The following is a 17,428-nucleotide window of genomic DNA, read 5'->3' as shown; positions in this document are numbered from 1 at the left end:
AGCTACAAGATGAGATTTGGGTGGGGACACAGAGCCAAACCAGTTGCCTATTACATGTTTTCATTCAAACAGGCCATGGGTACCTGAGACTCAAAGTGTTTTGGTAAATCTGAATTTATCGAAAACAAACAAACAAACAAAAGACTAGCACACAAAATTGTTCCAATTCTTATTGTTTGTTCTTAGTGAATAGGTTCATTCTCCGTCTACCTGCCCAAATGAGAAATTTCAGGCAGCTCTGTCCTCACTCAAAAAGTCCCCTAAATTTGACCTCTTTTGTAATTTATCTCAAATCTGCCTTCTCTACTTTAGCTCAATTTTGTTTTCTATTGTATCTCCAGTGCTTAAACAATTCTTGGCATATAATAAGCATTCAGCAAATATTTACGGAGTGAACAAAGAGGACAAGAAAAGCACTTGGCCCTGCATGAAACAGTTAATTCAGGGAACAGACAAAAATTTAAAATATATTATTTCTATAAAAAATATTTTGGGAGACATTCAAGAGAAACTTTTTTCTATTAAGCAAGGACAGGCAGCCATGAAAAAGGAACAGTCTGAACCAAAGAACAATTTATTAAAAGGAACAAATAAAACTGAAAAAAAAAAAGCAATAGGCAGGCTGAATAATAAAATTGACACAACTTAAGAATTAATAATCTGGAAGATAAAGTGAAGAAAATTTCCTAGAACATAGTGCAAAATGGCAGACAGAAATAACTAAAAAAGTTAAAATATGGAGGATAGATCCAAGAGATCTAGCACCTTTCTAATGGGATTTTTTAAAAGCGAGATACAATGAAAGTGAGACTATAATAAAATGCATTTTTTAAAAACTGGTATTATTAATAGGAAAATTATTTTCAATGGGCTGCCGTGGTCTGATTGCAAATGCTACATATAAACACTGAAATATCTAAATTATATAAGACAGTGAAGACTGCCAGGGGACTATGGTTGGCATATTGTAAGTCTCAGTTCTCTTTCTTAAAGCTGCAGAAAAGCCACATTGTTATGCATTAATTTGAAAATTTATATTTACCTTGGTTTATTTTCTTGCCAGGTAAGCTATACAGCACCTATTGGGACACATGAAGAAGAAAAGATGAAGATATCAGGATCTAAGGTGTAATAATGACTAATATGACTATTATTATGAACCTAGTTATTGTTTATATTAGAAAGTAGCAATTTGCTTAGAAAGTAGCAATGACTTTGGAAGCTACACTGAGAATTAGCCTTATGAAGAGACAGAGGACCTGATTGCCTCATTAGTATGATTCTGTAGCACATCCCTGCCATATCCACGGAAGCCTCTCTCATTCATGATATGCCTACAATTCATCTATTAGAGATTCATTCCTTTTGCTGAAACTTCATCCTCTTGCAAAATATAAACATTATTGATAAATGGCATAAAGATCTACTGTGAGTTGGTAAGATCCTTTCTTGAGAACTGTTTTGATAGAAGGAAGAAATGAGTAACTGGGGGAAGCTGCTTCCTATGACAAAGAGATGGAGAGACCACAGTAAGTGAAGGAAAACACAATTTACGAAACACAATATACAATTTACAAAAAGGGGCAGCTTGTGCGGCTGATGAAGATAAATTTTGGTTGCTTTGTAATATTGTTTAGAGCTTACTGCTTCTAAGTTCACCATTTACAGGAAATAGAGGCATGGGATCTTAAACCGTTCCTATGTTTGGTAATTTACAAGTGAATATAACTCATTGTTCTCTTGAAAAGAAATTTTTGTTTTTGAGACAGGGTCTCGTTCTGTCATCCAGGCTGAAATGTGGTGACGTGATCACAGCTCACTGCAGCTTTGACCTCCTGGGCTTATGTAATTCTCCCTTCTCAGCCTTCCAAGTAGCTGGGACTACAGGTGCACACCACCATGCCTTGCTAATTTTTAATTTTTTATAGAGACAAGGTCCCACTGTATTGCCCAAACTGGTCTAAAACTCCTAGGCTCAAGCCATCCTCCCACCTTGGCTTCCCAAAATGTTGGGATTACAGGTGTGAGTCACCGTGCCCTGCCTCAAATTATTTTTGATAGTAATTAGAATATATATACTATTTACAGAAATAGTCTTTTCAGATTTATGGAGAAACAAGATATATTGTTTGTGTAATTAACTTTGTGATATATTTTCTATTGAAAGGTTGAAGACAAACAAGCTTTGGAGTCTCAAATAGAAGCATTAAAGGCAAATTTAGAGAATGAGAAAAAGAAGGTGGAAAGGTACTGGTAACAGAGTGAAAGGCACTGGTAATGAGACATAATGTGCATTTGTAACTAATGCAATATTTAACCATCTGTAAATTTATTATAGGTTTAGGAAGGAAGCAGAACGACTAAGCAAAAGCTGGGAAAAGAGATTCTTTATTCTCAGGAACAGGTATGGTGTGATATATACAAATTCTATTTCTAAAAACGTGACTAATCATCCTTTAAGGTAGTTGTGAACCTTGCAACTTTTTAACATATTAATGTTAAATTACCTCATATACTTCCACAAGAAATGCAAAATGATTGATCTAAAATAGAAGAGTAATCAAAATCACTGAGAAGTGAAATCATTCGAGGTGTTTTCATTCCCTATCTGTGTTTCTGTTTTAAAAGATCAGCAGGACAGACAAACTCTCTTATTACCTGGTTTAATCAGACCTATTTAGTCATCTTCTTTCATAGGGCTATTAAAACCTTTTCCTGCTCATTTGCACACAATGATATGTAACTAGTTTGTATTGTCTTTATAAAGTTGCTTTATATATCAGATCCTCTACCAGACACAACAGCTCCAATTCCTCAACCTCTCAGATCTGTTTTTCACTCACATAAACATTTTATTTCTCTTCCCAATATCCTCTTTGCCTTTTTCAAAATGGAAGAAGTGAAACTGTAAAATTCTGAAAAGGACAAAGACGATGCATATTGAAAAAATGCTTATTTTTTCCCTTACCCTAACATGTTAACATTAAAAATCTGTCTTCTGTTTAGTTGTGTTCTGCCATAATTTCCCCCAGATTCTCTTCCTTAACACGTGTGGGAAGTTCTTTTACAATATTCTTTCACAGTCAAGCATCATCCAGGCACAATGGATTTAATGTTGGTCTGGTGCAGGCCATCGGAGGTCAAACTTGAAGCTTACACATAAGATCTTGGAATGGCAATGCCCTACATTTGCAATGTATTTCATAAGCACACACTATGGATTTTGTCTGTATAAACTTCTATACCTGGCTATGTATATTATATGGGAATAATTCATCCTAAGTGAGGGGGCACAAAGAATCCACGCCAAGACAGAAAAAACACAGGATTGAGAGCAAAAACACCTTGTAGTAAAATGTTCTGCCTTGTTCTGTTTGGTGCTGAAATGATCTCCTACCTGTGTTTCATGTATGTGCTGAAAAGTATTTTGTGCTGTGTAAAATGTGCATATTAACACCTGCCCTGTCTCACATAGTTATTTAAGAACAGAATGTAGATACGTGTGAGACAAAAGAAAATTTAAATATGCACTTTATTTCATTTCCCTGCACATAGGTTTTGGATTATCTCTAGTGCTGAATAAAATGACTTTCCCTTATTTATTTCCTTAGGGTTCACTTTCATCCTTAAGATTTACCTTGTCTCTGACCCTACGGGATTGACGCTATTATTCAATGATGATTTACGAGAATGTATCAGTTTTGCTGTTTTTTTGTTTTTGTTTTTGTTTTTTTTGAGACGGATTCTCGCTCTGTCGCCCAGGCTGGAGTGCAGTGGCCGGATCTCAGCTCACTGCAAGCTCCGCCTCCCGGGTTCACGCCATTCTCCTGCCTCAGCCTCCCGAGTAGCTGGGACTACAGGTGCCCGCCACCGCGCCCAGCTAGTTTTTTGTATTTTTTAGTAGAGACGGGGTTTCACTGTGTTAGCCAGGATGGTCTCGATCTCCTGACCTCGTGATCCGCCCGTCTCGGCCTCCCAAAGTGCTGGGATTACAGGCTTGAGCCACCGCGCCCGGCCTTTTTTTTTTTTTTTTTTTTTTTTTGAGAGGGAGTTTTGCTTTTGTTGCCCAGGCTAGAGTGCAGTGGCGCCATCTCGGCTCACTGGAACCTCCATCTGGGTTCAAGTGATTCTCTGGCCTCAGCCTTCTGAGTAGCCAGGATTACAGGCGCCCACCACCATGCCTGCCTAATTTTCTTTTTTGTATTTTTAGTAGAGATGGAGTTTAAAGTTTTACTTCTAATTGATTTTCTATTAACTAAGATGTTGACAATCATATTAATCGTTTTGGTCTCTGCAGACTTTATGTTGATATCTAAATATTTAGGAAAGCAGAAGTATTTATTACTATACACTTTCTATGTTTTCTCATTTAACCAACTAATTGGGACATTGTAGATTATGTCTCTCTACTTAGGCTGCAGCTGCAGTTATTAATTCAATGTGGCATATACAGCACCGTAGAGAGTGCATTTGTATAGAGTACTTCATCGCGGTGTGGTATGGAGATTAATTGTGCAGTCACAGACTTACGTGGGCTAACATGGTAATTTCATTTTACTGTAACTGATCCTAGATTAGATGCACTCATTTTTGTTTAGTAGAGGAAAAACCTCACCTTAGCCGGTCAAGATCAGAGTCCAACTCAATGGTTTCTCAGTCAATTCATGATTTATATTGGGTCCCAGTCCAATTCAGGGTTTCATTTCCAAGCTCCTTTTCCAACTCTGCTGAGTTATTATTTCCAGGAAGATTGAATGTGAGCAGTGCTGACAAGGGCGGGGATAGTCCTTCCTCTTGGTGTGCCAAGCCAGGTGCAGCTGCTGATGTCATCATTAGTGCACAAACAGTATGCAGGTGTGGCACATCAGCTTTGGAACATATCCCTACCTGGCTAATGCCACAGTGATACCGCTGTTCCCACCTCCACACCAGGCAGCAATCCACATGCATCCACCAGAGCCACCTCTGTTCTGCCTGATGGGCTCCAGGCCAGATGGATTCACTTTTGCCCACTATGCTTACCAAGCACATAAATGTTACAGATGGTTCCCGTGCCACTCTGGCTTGCATATATAGAAGAGGTCCATGCACACATCCCTTCTCCTACCCTCCCCTCCTCTCCCCACCCGCCTCAACTCAGAGCACTAGATTGCCATACCAGAGAGACTGCAAACATCAGAAATCTAGATAGGGCATGCAAGGTGAAGGCCCACTCTGCTCATGTAGTCCCCTCACCTTGGAACCCGCTGTAAACAGAAACTCTACACTGCTCCTTACTTCAACAAAGTGAACACCTCTGTCCTCACCACACAGGTAAAGAAAGAAGGAATTAGCAGTAGCTTCATGGTCCCTGTTGCCCATCCAGTGCCTGTCACCTCTCCTCCCAATTAGCAAATATTCTGAATTGAATGCTTATCATTCCCTTGGGGAAAGTTTTCAATAACATTCAATTTGTCATAAAAATTGGGCTATTCCAATTTTCAGTTTCTTCTAATCAGTTCGATAATTTATGTTGTCTTTTATGTTTGGGAATTTTCTTATTTCATTGAATTGTCTATTGATATAAAGTTATTCATAATATCATCGTATTATATATATAAATGACAGTCATGTGTCACTTGATGACAGGGATGCATTCTGAGAAACATGTCATTAGGCAATTTCATCATTGTGTGAGCATCTTAGAGTGTGCTTACACACCTAGATGGCATAGCCTACCACACACCTAGGCTATATGGTATAGCCTATTGCTCCTAGGCCGCAAACCTGCACAGCAGGAGACCGTAACTGAATACTGTAAGCAATTGTAACACAATGGTAAGTGTTTATGCATCTAAATATACCTAAACATAGAAAAGATACAGTGAAAATGCAGTATAAAAGATAATGGTCCACCTGTATAAGGCACTCACCACAAATGGAGCGTGCAGGAGTGGAAGTTGCTCGGGTGAGCCAGTGGTGAGTGAATGTGAAGGCCTAGGACGTTACCATACACTACTGTAGATTTTGTAAACACTAGACACCCAGGCTACACTAGATTTACAAAATATATATATATATATTTAATAACCAATTAGCCTTAGCTTACTGTAATTTTTTTACTTTATAAACTTTCTAATTTTTAAAACTTTTTGACTTATGTAATAACACAGCTTTAAACACAAACATATTGTACAGCTATATAAGATTATTTTTTCACGTGCTGGTGCACACCTGTAGTCCCAGCTACGTGGCAGCCTGACAGGTGGGAGGATCACTTGAGCCCAGGAGGTTGAGGCTGCAGTAAGTTGGGATCATGCCTTGCACTCCAACCTGAGTGACAGAGTGAGACCCTGTCTCAAATATATATGTATAATTTTTTCCTTTATATTCTTATTCTTTAAGCTTTTGTCTGTGTTTAAATTTTTTTATTTTATTTTTTACTTTTTAAACTTTTTTGTTAAAAACTAAGATACAAACACATACACTAGTATAGGCCTACACAGGGTCGGGATTGTCAGGATGTTACTAGGCAGTGAGAACTTTTCAGCTCCATTATAATCTTGTGGGACCACCATTGTATATTCAGTCCGTCTTTGACTGAACATCATTATGCAGTGCATGACTGTATCTGTAAGATCTGGTGATGTCCCTTTTTCATTCCTGATATTTGTGTTTCATTCCCGAGAATTTGTGTATTTCTCCTTTTTTCTTAGTCTGTTGGGAGTTATCAATTTTGTGTTATTTATTTCAAAGAAATAATTGCCTTTGCTGAACTTTTCTCATATGTCTTTTCATTGACTTTTTAAAATTTTAATTTTAATTAAAAAACTTTTTTTCCTTTCTAACTTTTCTTTTAGGTCAGGGGGTATGTGTGCAGGTTTGTTACATGGGTAACTTGCATGTCGTAGGGATTCAGTGTACAGATAATTTTGTCACCCAGGTAATCAGCATAGTACCTGATAGGTAGTGTTTCAATCCTCACTCCCTTCCAAACCTCCACCCTCAAGTAGGCTCTGATGTCTGCTCCCATCTTTGTGTCTATGTGTACTCATTGTTTTGCCCCCACTTATAAGTGTGAACATGGGGTGTTTGGTTTTCTGTTCCTGTGTTAGTTCGTTTAGGTTAATGGCCTCCAGCTCCATCCACATTGCTGCAAAGGACATGATTTCTTCTTTTTTATGACTGTGCAGTATTCCATTGTGTATATGTACCATATTTTTTAATCCAGTTTACCACTGATGGGCATCTAAGTTGATTTCATATCTTTGCTATTGTGAACAGTGCTGCAATGAACATACATGTGCATGTGTCCTTATGGTAGGACAATTTCTACTCCTTTGGGTATATACTCAGCAGTGGAGTTGCTGGATCAAAGAGTAGCTCTATTTTAAGTTCTTTGAGAAATCTCAGACTGATTTTCACAGTGGCTGAACTATTTACATTCCCATCAACAGTGTGCAAGGGTCCCCTTTTCTCCACATCCTCACCATCACTCGTTATCTTTTGTCTTTCTGGTAATAGCCATTCCAACAGGAGTGAGGTGATATCTTATTGTGGTGTTGATTTGCATTTTTCTGATGATGACTGATATTGAGCAATTTTTCATATACTTGGCCATTTGTGTGTCTTCTTTGGGGAAATGTCTATTCAGTTCCTTTGTCCATTTTAAAATCGGGTTGTTTTCTTGCTGTTAAACTGAGTTTCTTGTATATTTTGGATATTAACCCCTTATCAGATGTATGGCTTGCAAATGTTTTCTTCCATTCCTTAAGTTGCCTTTCCATGTTGTTGGTTTTTTGCTGTGAGGAAGCTTTATAGTTTGAAATAATCCTACTTATTCATTTTCGTTTTCGTTGCTTGTGCACCTGGTATCATATTCAAAAAATCATTGCCAAGGGCCAACGTGAAAAAGCTTTTTCTCCTATGTTTTCTTCTAAGAATTTTATGGTTTCAGGACTTACGTTTAGGCCTTTCATCCATTTTGAGTTAATTTTTGTGTACTGTGTAATACAGGGGTCTAATTTCATCCTTTTGCATGTAGATATCCTGTTTCTTCAACATCATTTATTGAAGAGATTATCCTTTCCCCCATTGTGTATACTTGTCACTCTTGTCAAAAATTAGTTGGCCATATATACATGAGCTTATTTCTGAGCTCTCTATTCTGTTCCATTGGTCTAAGTGTCTGTTTTCATGTCAGTACAATCACATTTTGATTACTATAGCTGTGTAACATAGTTTCAAATCAGGAAGTGAGCTGCCTCCAGCTTTGTTCTTTTTACTCAAAAGTGCTTTGGCTATTTGGGGTCTTTTATGGTTCCATAAAATTTTAGGATTATTTTTCCTACTTCTGTGAAAACTGCCATTGCAATTTTGGTAGCAATTGCATTTAATCTGTAGATTACTTTGGGTAGTATAGACATCTTGACAATATTACTTATTTTAATTCATGAATACAAGATACCATTTTATTTATTTGTATCTAACTTCTTTCTTCAGCGCTTTATAGTTTTCAAGATACAGATCTTTTACCTCGTTGGTTAAATTTATACCCAGGTACTTTATTTTTTGATGCTATTATAAATGGAATTTTTTAAAAATTTCTTTTTGGATAGCTCATTGTTGGTATATAGAAACACAATTGATTTTTGTATGTTTATTTTGTATCCTGTAACTTTACTGAATTCATTTATTAGCTCTGATGGTTTTTTGATAGAGTAATTGACTTTTGCTTTTATCTTGTTTCCTTCTACTTTTTAATGTTTTATTTGCTGTCTTTTTACTAGATTTCAGAAAGGAAGCCTAGATCATTGATTTTTCAGACTTCTTTTCTTTGAATATATGCATTTAACACTACATATTTTCTTCTAAGTATTGTTTGAGCTACCTCCCACAAGTTGTGACATATAATATGTTTATTATCACTCAAACAAAATATTTTCTAAATTCATTTTGATTTCTTCTTTGATCCATGGGTAATTTAGAAGTAATACGGGCTGGGCACAGTGGCTCATGCCTGTAATCCCAGCACTTTGAGAGACCAAGGCAGAAGGATTGCTTGAGCTCAGCAGTTTGAGACCAGCCTGGGCAACAAAGTGAAACCCATCTCTACAAAAAATAAAACAATTAGCTGGGTGTCGTGGCATGCGCCTGTGGTCCCAGCTACATGGGAGGCTGAGGCAGGAAGAGTGCTTAGACCCACGACGAGGTCAAGGCTGCAGTAAGCCCTGTTCATGCCACTGCGCTCTAGCCTGGGTGACAGAGTGAGACCTTTTCTCAAGAAAAAAAGGAAGTAATATGTTTTATTTCCAGTAAGTTGAAGATTTGCTAGTTATATTTCCAGTTTAATTCTCTTGTGCTCAGAGTACTTACTCTGAGTAATTTTAATCTGTTAAAATGTCTTCATGTTTGTTTTATGACTCAACTTATGGCCAAGTTTTTAAAACGTTTTTATTCTTGAAAAGAATGAAAAATGTTATCATTGATGGGTGCAGAGTTCTACATATTTCAATGAGGTCAACCTATTAATTTTGTTGTTTCTATCTTTTACATAATTATTAATTTGTTGTCATTATATCCAAGTATTAAGATAGAAGTATTAAATTTTCTACCATAATTATAGATGTATCTATTTCTTAATTTAATCTGTCCATTTTTGCTTTACATAGTTTACATCTTAGTTGTTGAGTACCCACAATTTAGATTCTAATCTCATCTTGTGAAGTTATCAGTAATGTTTATCATTATGAAATGTTTTTATCTTTAGTAATGCTCCTTACCTTAATGTCTGCTTAACTATCAGTTAAGAGTACATGGTGTATTTTTTTCCAACTTTTTTCTTTCAGCCTATCTTATTTCTATATTTGAATGTGTTTCTTGTAATCAGCATGTAATTGGATTTTTAACCTAATCTGTCAGCTTTATTTTATTTAATCGGCATACTTTATTTACTTTTAGTGAAAATACTATGGTTGGGTTTGTATTTACTACGTAACAAGTTGTTTTCTATTTGACTGACCTGTTTTATATTTCTCCTTCTCTCTTTTTTGCCTTGTTTTGAACCAATCAACCTTTCTTATTCCATATTTTCTTTTATTAATTTGTTATTCATTTTCCTTTTTTGAAATTTCTCCTTTGTAAAATTTTCTTAGCTTATTGCAGTGTTTTAGAAATTACTATTGATACCACTCTCCCAAGTATTCTAGAACCTTAAACTATTTTCACTCCCTTTAATTTTCTCCTACATTTTAATTTTAATTCTCTATTTTTTTAACTCCATGAAAGGTTGCTATTGTTGTTTGGCAAACTCAGTATTTATTTATATTTACTCACACATTTACTCTCTATTGGGCTTTTCATTGTTTTCTGCTTATTATGTTTTCATCTGGGATCATTTTCGTGCTGCCTGAATAACTCTCTTTCATTTTTTGTTTCTTCATTTTTAATACAGGTTTGCTGGCAAATAATTCTCTCAGCTTTTCTTTAGAGGAAAATGTCATTATTTTACCTTCATTATTGAAGAAAGTTTTTGCCAAGTATTGAATTCTATCTTGGCAGTTATTTTTTCAGCCCATTAATAATGTCAGTAGGCCGGGCGTGGTGGCTCATGCTTGTAATCCCAGCACTTTGGGAGGCTGAGGCGGGAAGATCATGAGGTCAGGAGTTCGAGACCACCCTGGCCAACACAGTGAAACCCTGTCTCTACTAAAAATACAAAACTTAGCTGAGCGTGGTGGCAGACACCTGTAATCCCAGCTACTCGAGAGCCTGAGGCAGGAGAATCACTTGAATCTGGGAGGCAGAGGCTGCAGTGAGCCGAGATCGCGCCACTGTGCTCCAGCCTGGGCAACAGAACTAGACTCCATCTCAAAATGAGTAAATAAATTTTAAAAAATTTAAAAAATAATGTTAGTACTTTGGCCTTCATTGTCGCTGTTGAGAAGTCAGCTGTCAAGTCTTGTTGCTTTTTTTTTTTTTCATGTCTGGGTACTTTAAATTTTTTCCCTTGATCTTTGGTTATCATTAGTTTTATTATGATGTCTCTAGGTATAGTTCCTTCTATTTATCTGATCTAGCTCTTTAATCTATGGGTCAATGTCATTTCTGAATTTTGGAACATTCTTAGCTATTATCGTTCCATGTATTATTTCTGCTTCATTCTTGTCTACTCTGATCCTCCTGCTTCCTTCTTTAAAAAAACCCTTGTGATTACATTGGGCCCACTAAATAATCTAGAATAATTACTCTATCTCAAGATTTGTAACTTATCACATCTACAAAGTTCTTTTTACTATGTTAGGTAGCATACTCAAAATTTCCAGGAATTAGAAAGTAGATATTTTCATGGGGGGCAATGTTCACTCTGCTACAGTCAACCTTCTGGCCCCCAAACGATCATGCCTATCCTGCATGCAAAATGCATTTACCACATCCCAATATCCCCCAAAGTCTCAACCCATTACAGCATCAACTCAAGTCCAAAATTTCGTCTAGGTGTTATCAACCTCAAAAGTGTCAGTTTGCATCATCTAAATTAGGTATGGTAAGACTCTGGTTATAATTCATCCTGGGACAAAATTTCTCTCCATATGTAGACTTGTGAAATTATAGATTATTTGCTCCCAAATACAATAGTGGGAAAGGCACTGTATTGACATAAATGTCAATAATAGCTATAGACATTCTTGTTTGAAAGGGGAGAAAGTAGAAGGGGAAAATTGAGTCGCTAGTCCAAACAATTTTAAAATTGTTTCAGCATAATGCCATTAGGGTTCAAGGCCTGGGCTAATTCTCTGTGACTCAAGGTTCCACCTGCTGGGCCCAAAGCACTACTACTGAGTCAAATATCCTCTTTCATGAAAGGTAGCACATGTTGGCCAGGTGCGGTGGCTCACACCTGTAATCCCAACACTTTGGGAGGCTGAGGCAGGTGGATCATGAGGTCAGGAGATCAAGACCATCCTGGCCAACATGGTGAAACCCCACCTCTACTAAAAAGAATACAAAAAATTAGCTGGGCGTGGTGGTGGGCACCTGTAGTCCTAGCTACTTAGGAGGCTGAGGCAGGAGAATGGCATGAACCCGGAATGGGGAGCTTGCAGTGAGCTGAGATCATGCCCCTGCACTACAGCCTGGGTGACAGAGCAAGACTCTGTCTCAAAAAAAAAAAAAAAAAAAGAAAGGTAGCACATGTTTGACCCTGAGTAGTTTTATCAGTCTGTTTCCTGCCTGTAGAATTTTGGGAATCCAATAACCTTCTTGCATGTATTTCCCTTCTCTGTCCTTTTCAGTGCAATCCGGCAGTGTTATTTCTGATATAACATGTTCAAAATCTTATGGGTCTCCCATGTTTGTCATGGGAAGTCACTTCATTAGACAGGAGGCTCCTTCTCAGATCTTTCCTAGATAATCTCATCTCTATTTTGCACTCTACTGAGGCGGCTGAAGGGATGTCACACATCTAATCTCTTCAAAGAGTCTTTTGTGTGAGTAAATGCTGTGATTTTTGTTCCTTGCTGGACTCTAGCTAAAGGTTGTCCAGCCATTCTCTTGCTTTCTGTACAGAATATGTCTTCCTGACAGCAAATCTCCTAATTTTAGCATCATTTGTGATCAAGATAGGCTAAGAATTTCCCAAATAGCTAATATACGTGTGATGTTTCAACACAGTCTAGTTCTTATTATCTTTGATGTGTGATTTCTCCAATCCTAAGTCAACAGGAGCTCTTTCAAGCTGATTACTGTGTTCTTTTGACATAATCTTTGATGACTTTGTTGAATTCTGGTAGAATAAAATGTCCCAGGTTCATTCTGTGCATTTATTGCTTTAGGTCTAGAAACAGTCATTTCTGAAAGATGCCCTGAATTATTTTAGTGAGAAATGCTTTTTGAAATCACAGTCTAGGCAGCAGGGGTGATCATTGCCATTATTTCTCTGCCTTTTCCGAGCTGAAAAACATGTAAGTTTTGTGTGTGTGTGTGTGTGTGTGTGTGTGTGTTCTGTTTTTTTGTCAGACAGGGTCTCACTCTGTCACCCAGGCTGAAGTGCAGTGGTGCAATCACAGCTCACTGCTGCCTTGACCTCCCAGGATCAGGTGAACCTCCTACCTCAGCCTTCTGAATTGCTGGGACTACAGGCATGTACCACCATGACTGGTTATTTTTTTTTTATTGTTTGTAGAGGTGGGGTTTCACCATTTTGCCCAGGCAACACGTAGTTTTAAAAATGAAAGAGGTAGTACGTTCATGCTCATATTTTAAAACTTTTATTTGGTAATATTTTACAATTTTAATGTAGTTTCCTACCTCATTAACATAATGCTTATTTGCTTTCTCCTATGGTTTACATATATTTTAAGTTTCATCATTTTTTAAATTTCAGCTTTCATGTCCTTAAGAATGAGATGTTTACAAGGCATACACTGTTTCGTCAGTTTGCAGTGCTTGCTGACACATCCTTCAATTATATTGTAAGTGCATGTAATGTTTAGATGCTATTTGTCTCTTTGAATATACCTATCTGTTTCTTTCTGTTCTCGTTTAAGGTTTATCGAGCCCCTGTCATTACAGGCTGTAGAGATAGTACAAGGCAGTCACTGCTAGATGCTGAAGGTGTAAGACACCAAGCGCCTGAACCCAAAGAGCTCAGTCCAGTGTGAGAGGTAGATGTGTAAACAAATTGCTACAGCGCAATATGGTTGAGCTACAATAGGGGCAAGTATAAATTTCAGAGGAGGGGACACTCATTTTGCCTGGAGCATATCTGTTAGTCTGCCCCTGTGGCCACGGATGTAATAGTGGGAAATATCAAAGCTCAGAGTGTAAGCTTCCAGTGACATCCAAAGGGAAAAAAGAAGATAGGAAAATCCGTTCCTAGTGCCAAGCCGTTCAGTTTCACATTAGAGGTCATGTAATAGATAAAGCCCAATTCTGTATTATGCTATTATTTAACTATTTGAGTCACTGTTTTCATCTGGGGGCTCTAAATGTTAAGGTAAATGATGCTCAGTATAGAAATATATCCAGAAAATTTTAATTAGTAAGTAAACCAAAATGAGACAAACTTTATTGAGAACCTGCTATGATGCTAAGTGGTCTGAGAACAAGTCGGGTTTGTGGGGAAGGGCCTAAGAAACATAAAATATATAAATATATGCTCTTTTTTTTTTTTTTTTTTTTGCTTCAAGAGGCATACAATCTAAAATCATCTTCTTTCTAAAATTTTTTTTCAACATTTGTCACTTTAAGACCATTTTCTAAATTTAAGTTGCTGCAGGAGATCAAATAACTTAAGTACACTTGCAAGATAATATTAAATTAATTCCTGTTTGTAACTAAGTTTATATAGTAACATTGCTGAGGATTTTAATACTTGATTTATTTGAAATGTTCCTGAACTGATCTACGTAGATAAGAATATATTTAGTGTCGTTTTTCCCTTCTTGGTTTTTCCTCTTCTCACTTGCAGGTTACAATTTTAGTTGGAGTAATCTCATTTTAGAAATTTAATCAGTTAAGCAAATAAAACACTGGAGGATCCAGGAGAATATGGTGTCACTCAAAATCAGGCTTTTTTAAGATTGTTAGCTGGTAACATTTTCTAGTCCAAATTTGAATTATCTAGGCTTTATGAAGCAGACTTCTAAATCTCAAAATTATACCAATTCAAGCACATGAGTAGATACAGTATTTTTCCTGAGAACAATCTTGGCCCTGCCCTCAAGTGGCCATGCAATTCACCTTCCCGTGGAGGTGGGTGGAGCTCCATCTGGTCTAGAATCCATCCATGTGCCACTGTTTTCCTGGATTCAAAGTTTATGAATCTTCATGTGTACATCCATACAGTATGTTGACACATGAGATACTCATCAGAGTGTATACAGATTTTCAAATACTTAAGAAAAACTGATGGGGAAGGGGAGAGAAAGAGTAAGCTAGTGAATGTGTGAGTTTTAGATCCACTAACACTGTCCCTTGGTTCCCTCTCTCTAGTCATTCATCCACCCTACGAACATTTGTTGAGTACACATAGGTACTAAGCATCAAGCTACATGCTGAGTGTAACACAGTGAACAAGACAAAAATGGCTCTTAGATTCACAGACTGTGAATTCCATGAGGTGACAGACTGGTCCATCTTATAAACTATTTTACCCGCAGAGCTTAGATAGTGCCTGACCTACAGTGTGGAAAAGATAGGCATTAATAGGGAAATATCGGAATTTAAATTACGGATTTGGATAAATGCTGTGAAAGAAAAAGTTTGGTATGATCTTACTATTGGGGTATATTTTACATATGATTAAATGCACAAATATTAAGTGTACCGTTTGAAGAGTTTTGCTTTGTAACCATCATGTAAGTCAAGGCATTGAACATTTCCATCATCCCTTCAAGCTCCCTCATGTCCCTTTGCAGATAATACATTGCCCCCATCACCACACCAAATAAGCTTTGTTTTGATTTCTATCACTATAGGTTAGTTTTGCCTTTTCTTAAATTTATGTAGATGGACTCATACAGTTTATACTCACTTATATCTGGCCCATTTTACACAGCACAGTGCTTTTAAGATTCACCTGTGTTATTGCATGTACCCATGGCAGCTGTTCCTTCTTAAGTTCCTTTGTAATGCTGAGTAGCGTTCTATTGCATGAATAAACCACGATTTGTTTATTCATTTTGCCTTGTTGGACCAATGGGCTCTTTCCAGTTAGGACTGTTATGAAAAAAAAAAAATCTGCTATAAACATTTGCTTACAAATTACTTGTGAAAGTATGTTTTAATATATCTCAGGTAGGAGTGGAATGGTGAGGACACAGGAAGTGTGTGTGTTTAACTGCATAAGAAACCACAAAGACGCATGCATGCACATGTTCGTTGCTGCACCATTCACAATAGCCAAAGACATGGAATCAACCTAAATGCCTATCAACGGTAGACCAGACAAAGAAAATGTGGTACATATACACCATGGAATACAATGCAGCCATAAAAAAAGAACAAAATCATGTCCTTTGCAGCAACATGAATGGAGCTAGAGGCCATTATTCTAAGTGAACTAACACAGAAGCAGAAAACCAAATACCACATGTTCTCACTTATAAGTGAGGGCTAAACATTGAGTCCACATGGACACAAAGAAAGGAACAACAGACATGGGGGCCTACTTGAGGGTGGAGGTGGGAGGAGAGTGAGGATTGAAAAACTACCTGTTGGATACTGTGCTTACTACCTGGGTAATAAAGTAATCTGAACACCAAACCCCCATGACACGCAATTTACCTGTGTAACAAATCTGCACATGTACCCCCTAAACCTAAAATAAAAGTTGTTTTTCTGTTTTGTTTTGTTTTGTTTTGTTTTGAGACAGAGTCTTGCTCTGTCACCCAGGCTGGAGTACAATGGCATGATCTCGGCTCACTGCAACCTCCGCCTCCTGGGTTTAAGCCATTCTCCTGCCTCAGCCTCCTGAGTAGCTGGGATTACAGGCATGTGCCACCAAGCCTGGCTAATTTTTGTGTTTTTAATAGAGACGGGTTTCACCGTGTTGGCCAGGCTGATCTCAAACTCCTGACCTCAGGGATCCAACCGCCTTGGCCTCCCAAAGTGCTGGGATTACAGGTGTGAGCCACCACGCCCAGCCAAAGATTTTTACAAAAAATAAACAACAAAATTGCCAGTACTCCAAAGTAACTGCGTCATTTTACCCTCACACCAGCAATCTTTGAGAGTTCCACTTGTTCCACATCCCCACCAACTTGATATTATTAGGTTTCTTTGTTTTGTTTTGTTTTGAGACAGAGTCTCACTCTGTCACCAGGCTGGAGTGCAGTGGCACAATCTCGGCTCACTGCAACCTCTGCCTCCCAGGTTCAAGCAATTCTCTGCCTCAGCCTCCTGAGTAGCTGTGATTACAGGCACCCACCACCATGCCAGACTAATTTTTGTATTTTTAGTGGAGACGGGTTTCACCATGTTGACCACGCTGGTCTTGAACCCCTGCTCGTGATCCATCCGCCTTGGCCTCCCTAAGTGCTGCCATTACAGGCGTGAGCCGCAGTGCCCGGCCAATATTGTTAGTTTTTAAATTTTAACCATTTTAAAATGTTATCTCATTGTAATTTTAATTTGCATTTCCCTAATTAATGACGTTGAGCATCTTTTCACGTGCTGATTGACCATTCTTAGGTCTTCTTTTTTGAAGGATCTACTTAAGACTTTTTAAAAACTCGTGGCTAAATGCACATAACAGAAAACTTGCCATTTCAGCCATTTTTAAATGTACAGTTCAGTAGTGTCACAAACATCCAAATTGTTCAACCAAATTCCAGAACTCTTTTCCATCTTGCAAAAGTGAGGCTCCACTCTCATTTAAAAAATAACTGCCCATTCCTCTATTCCTGCACTTTTGTCAGTTTTTAACTGTTACTGAGTTGTAGCATTT

The 17,428-nt window shown here is 37.6% G+C and overlaps 1 protein-coding gene across 2 annotated transcripts in view; it reads left to right on the top strand.

The window, feature by feature from the left end:
- Window positions 1-17,428, top strand: part of CUNH10orf67 (chromosome unknown C10orf67 homolog) — a 132,287-nt gene that overhangs the window by 82,382 nt on the left and 32,477 nt on the right. For both annotated transcript variants that reach the window (XM_033209221.1, XM_033209222.1), the window contains 4 exons: window positions 1,064-1,126; window positions 2,168-2,247; window positions 2,339-2,404; window positions 13,364-13,451. In XM_033209221.1, the coding sequence (XP_033065112.1) occupies window positions 1,064-1,126; window positions 2,168-2,247; window positions 2,339-2,404; window positions 13,364-13,451 (297 nt within the window). The remainder of the gene's footprint in view (window positions 1-1,063; window positions 1,127-2,167; window positions 2,248-2,338; window positions 2,405-13,363; window positions 13,452-17,428) is intronic.

The sequence above is a fragment of the Trachypithecus francoisi genome, unplaced genomic scaffold, assembly GCF_009764315.1.
Source record: "Trachypithecus francoisi isolate TF-2019V2 unplaced genomic scaffold, Tfra_2.0 Lachesis_group9, whole genome shotgun sequence".
Lineage (NCBI taxonomy): Eukaryota > Metazoa > Chordata > Mammalia > Primates > Cercopithecidae > Trachypithecus > Trachypithecus francoisi.
Note: the sequence above shows the minus strand (reverse complement) of the source record. Positions and strands in the feature narration are given on the sequence as shown.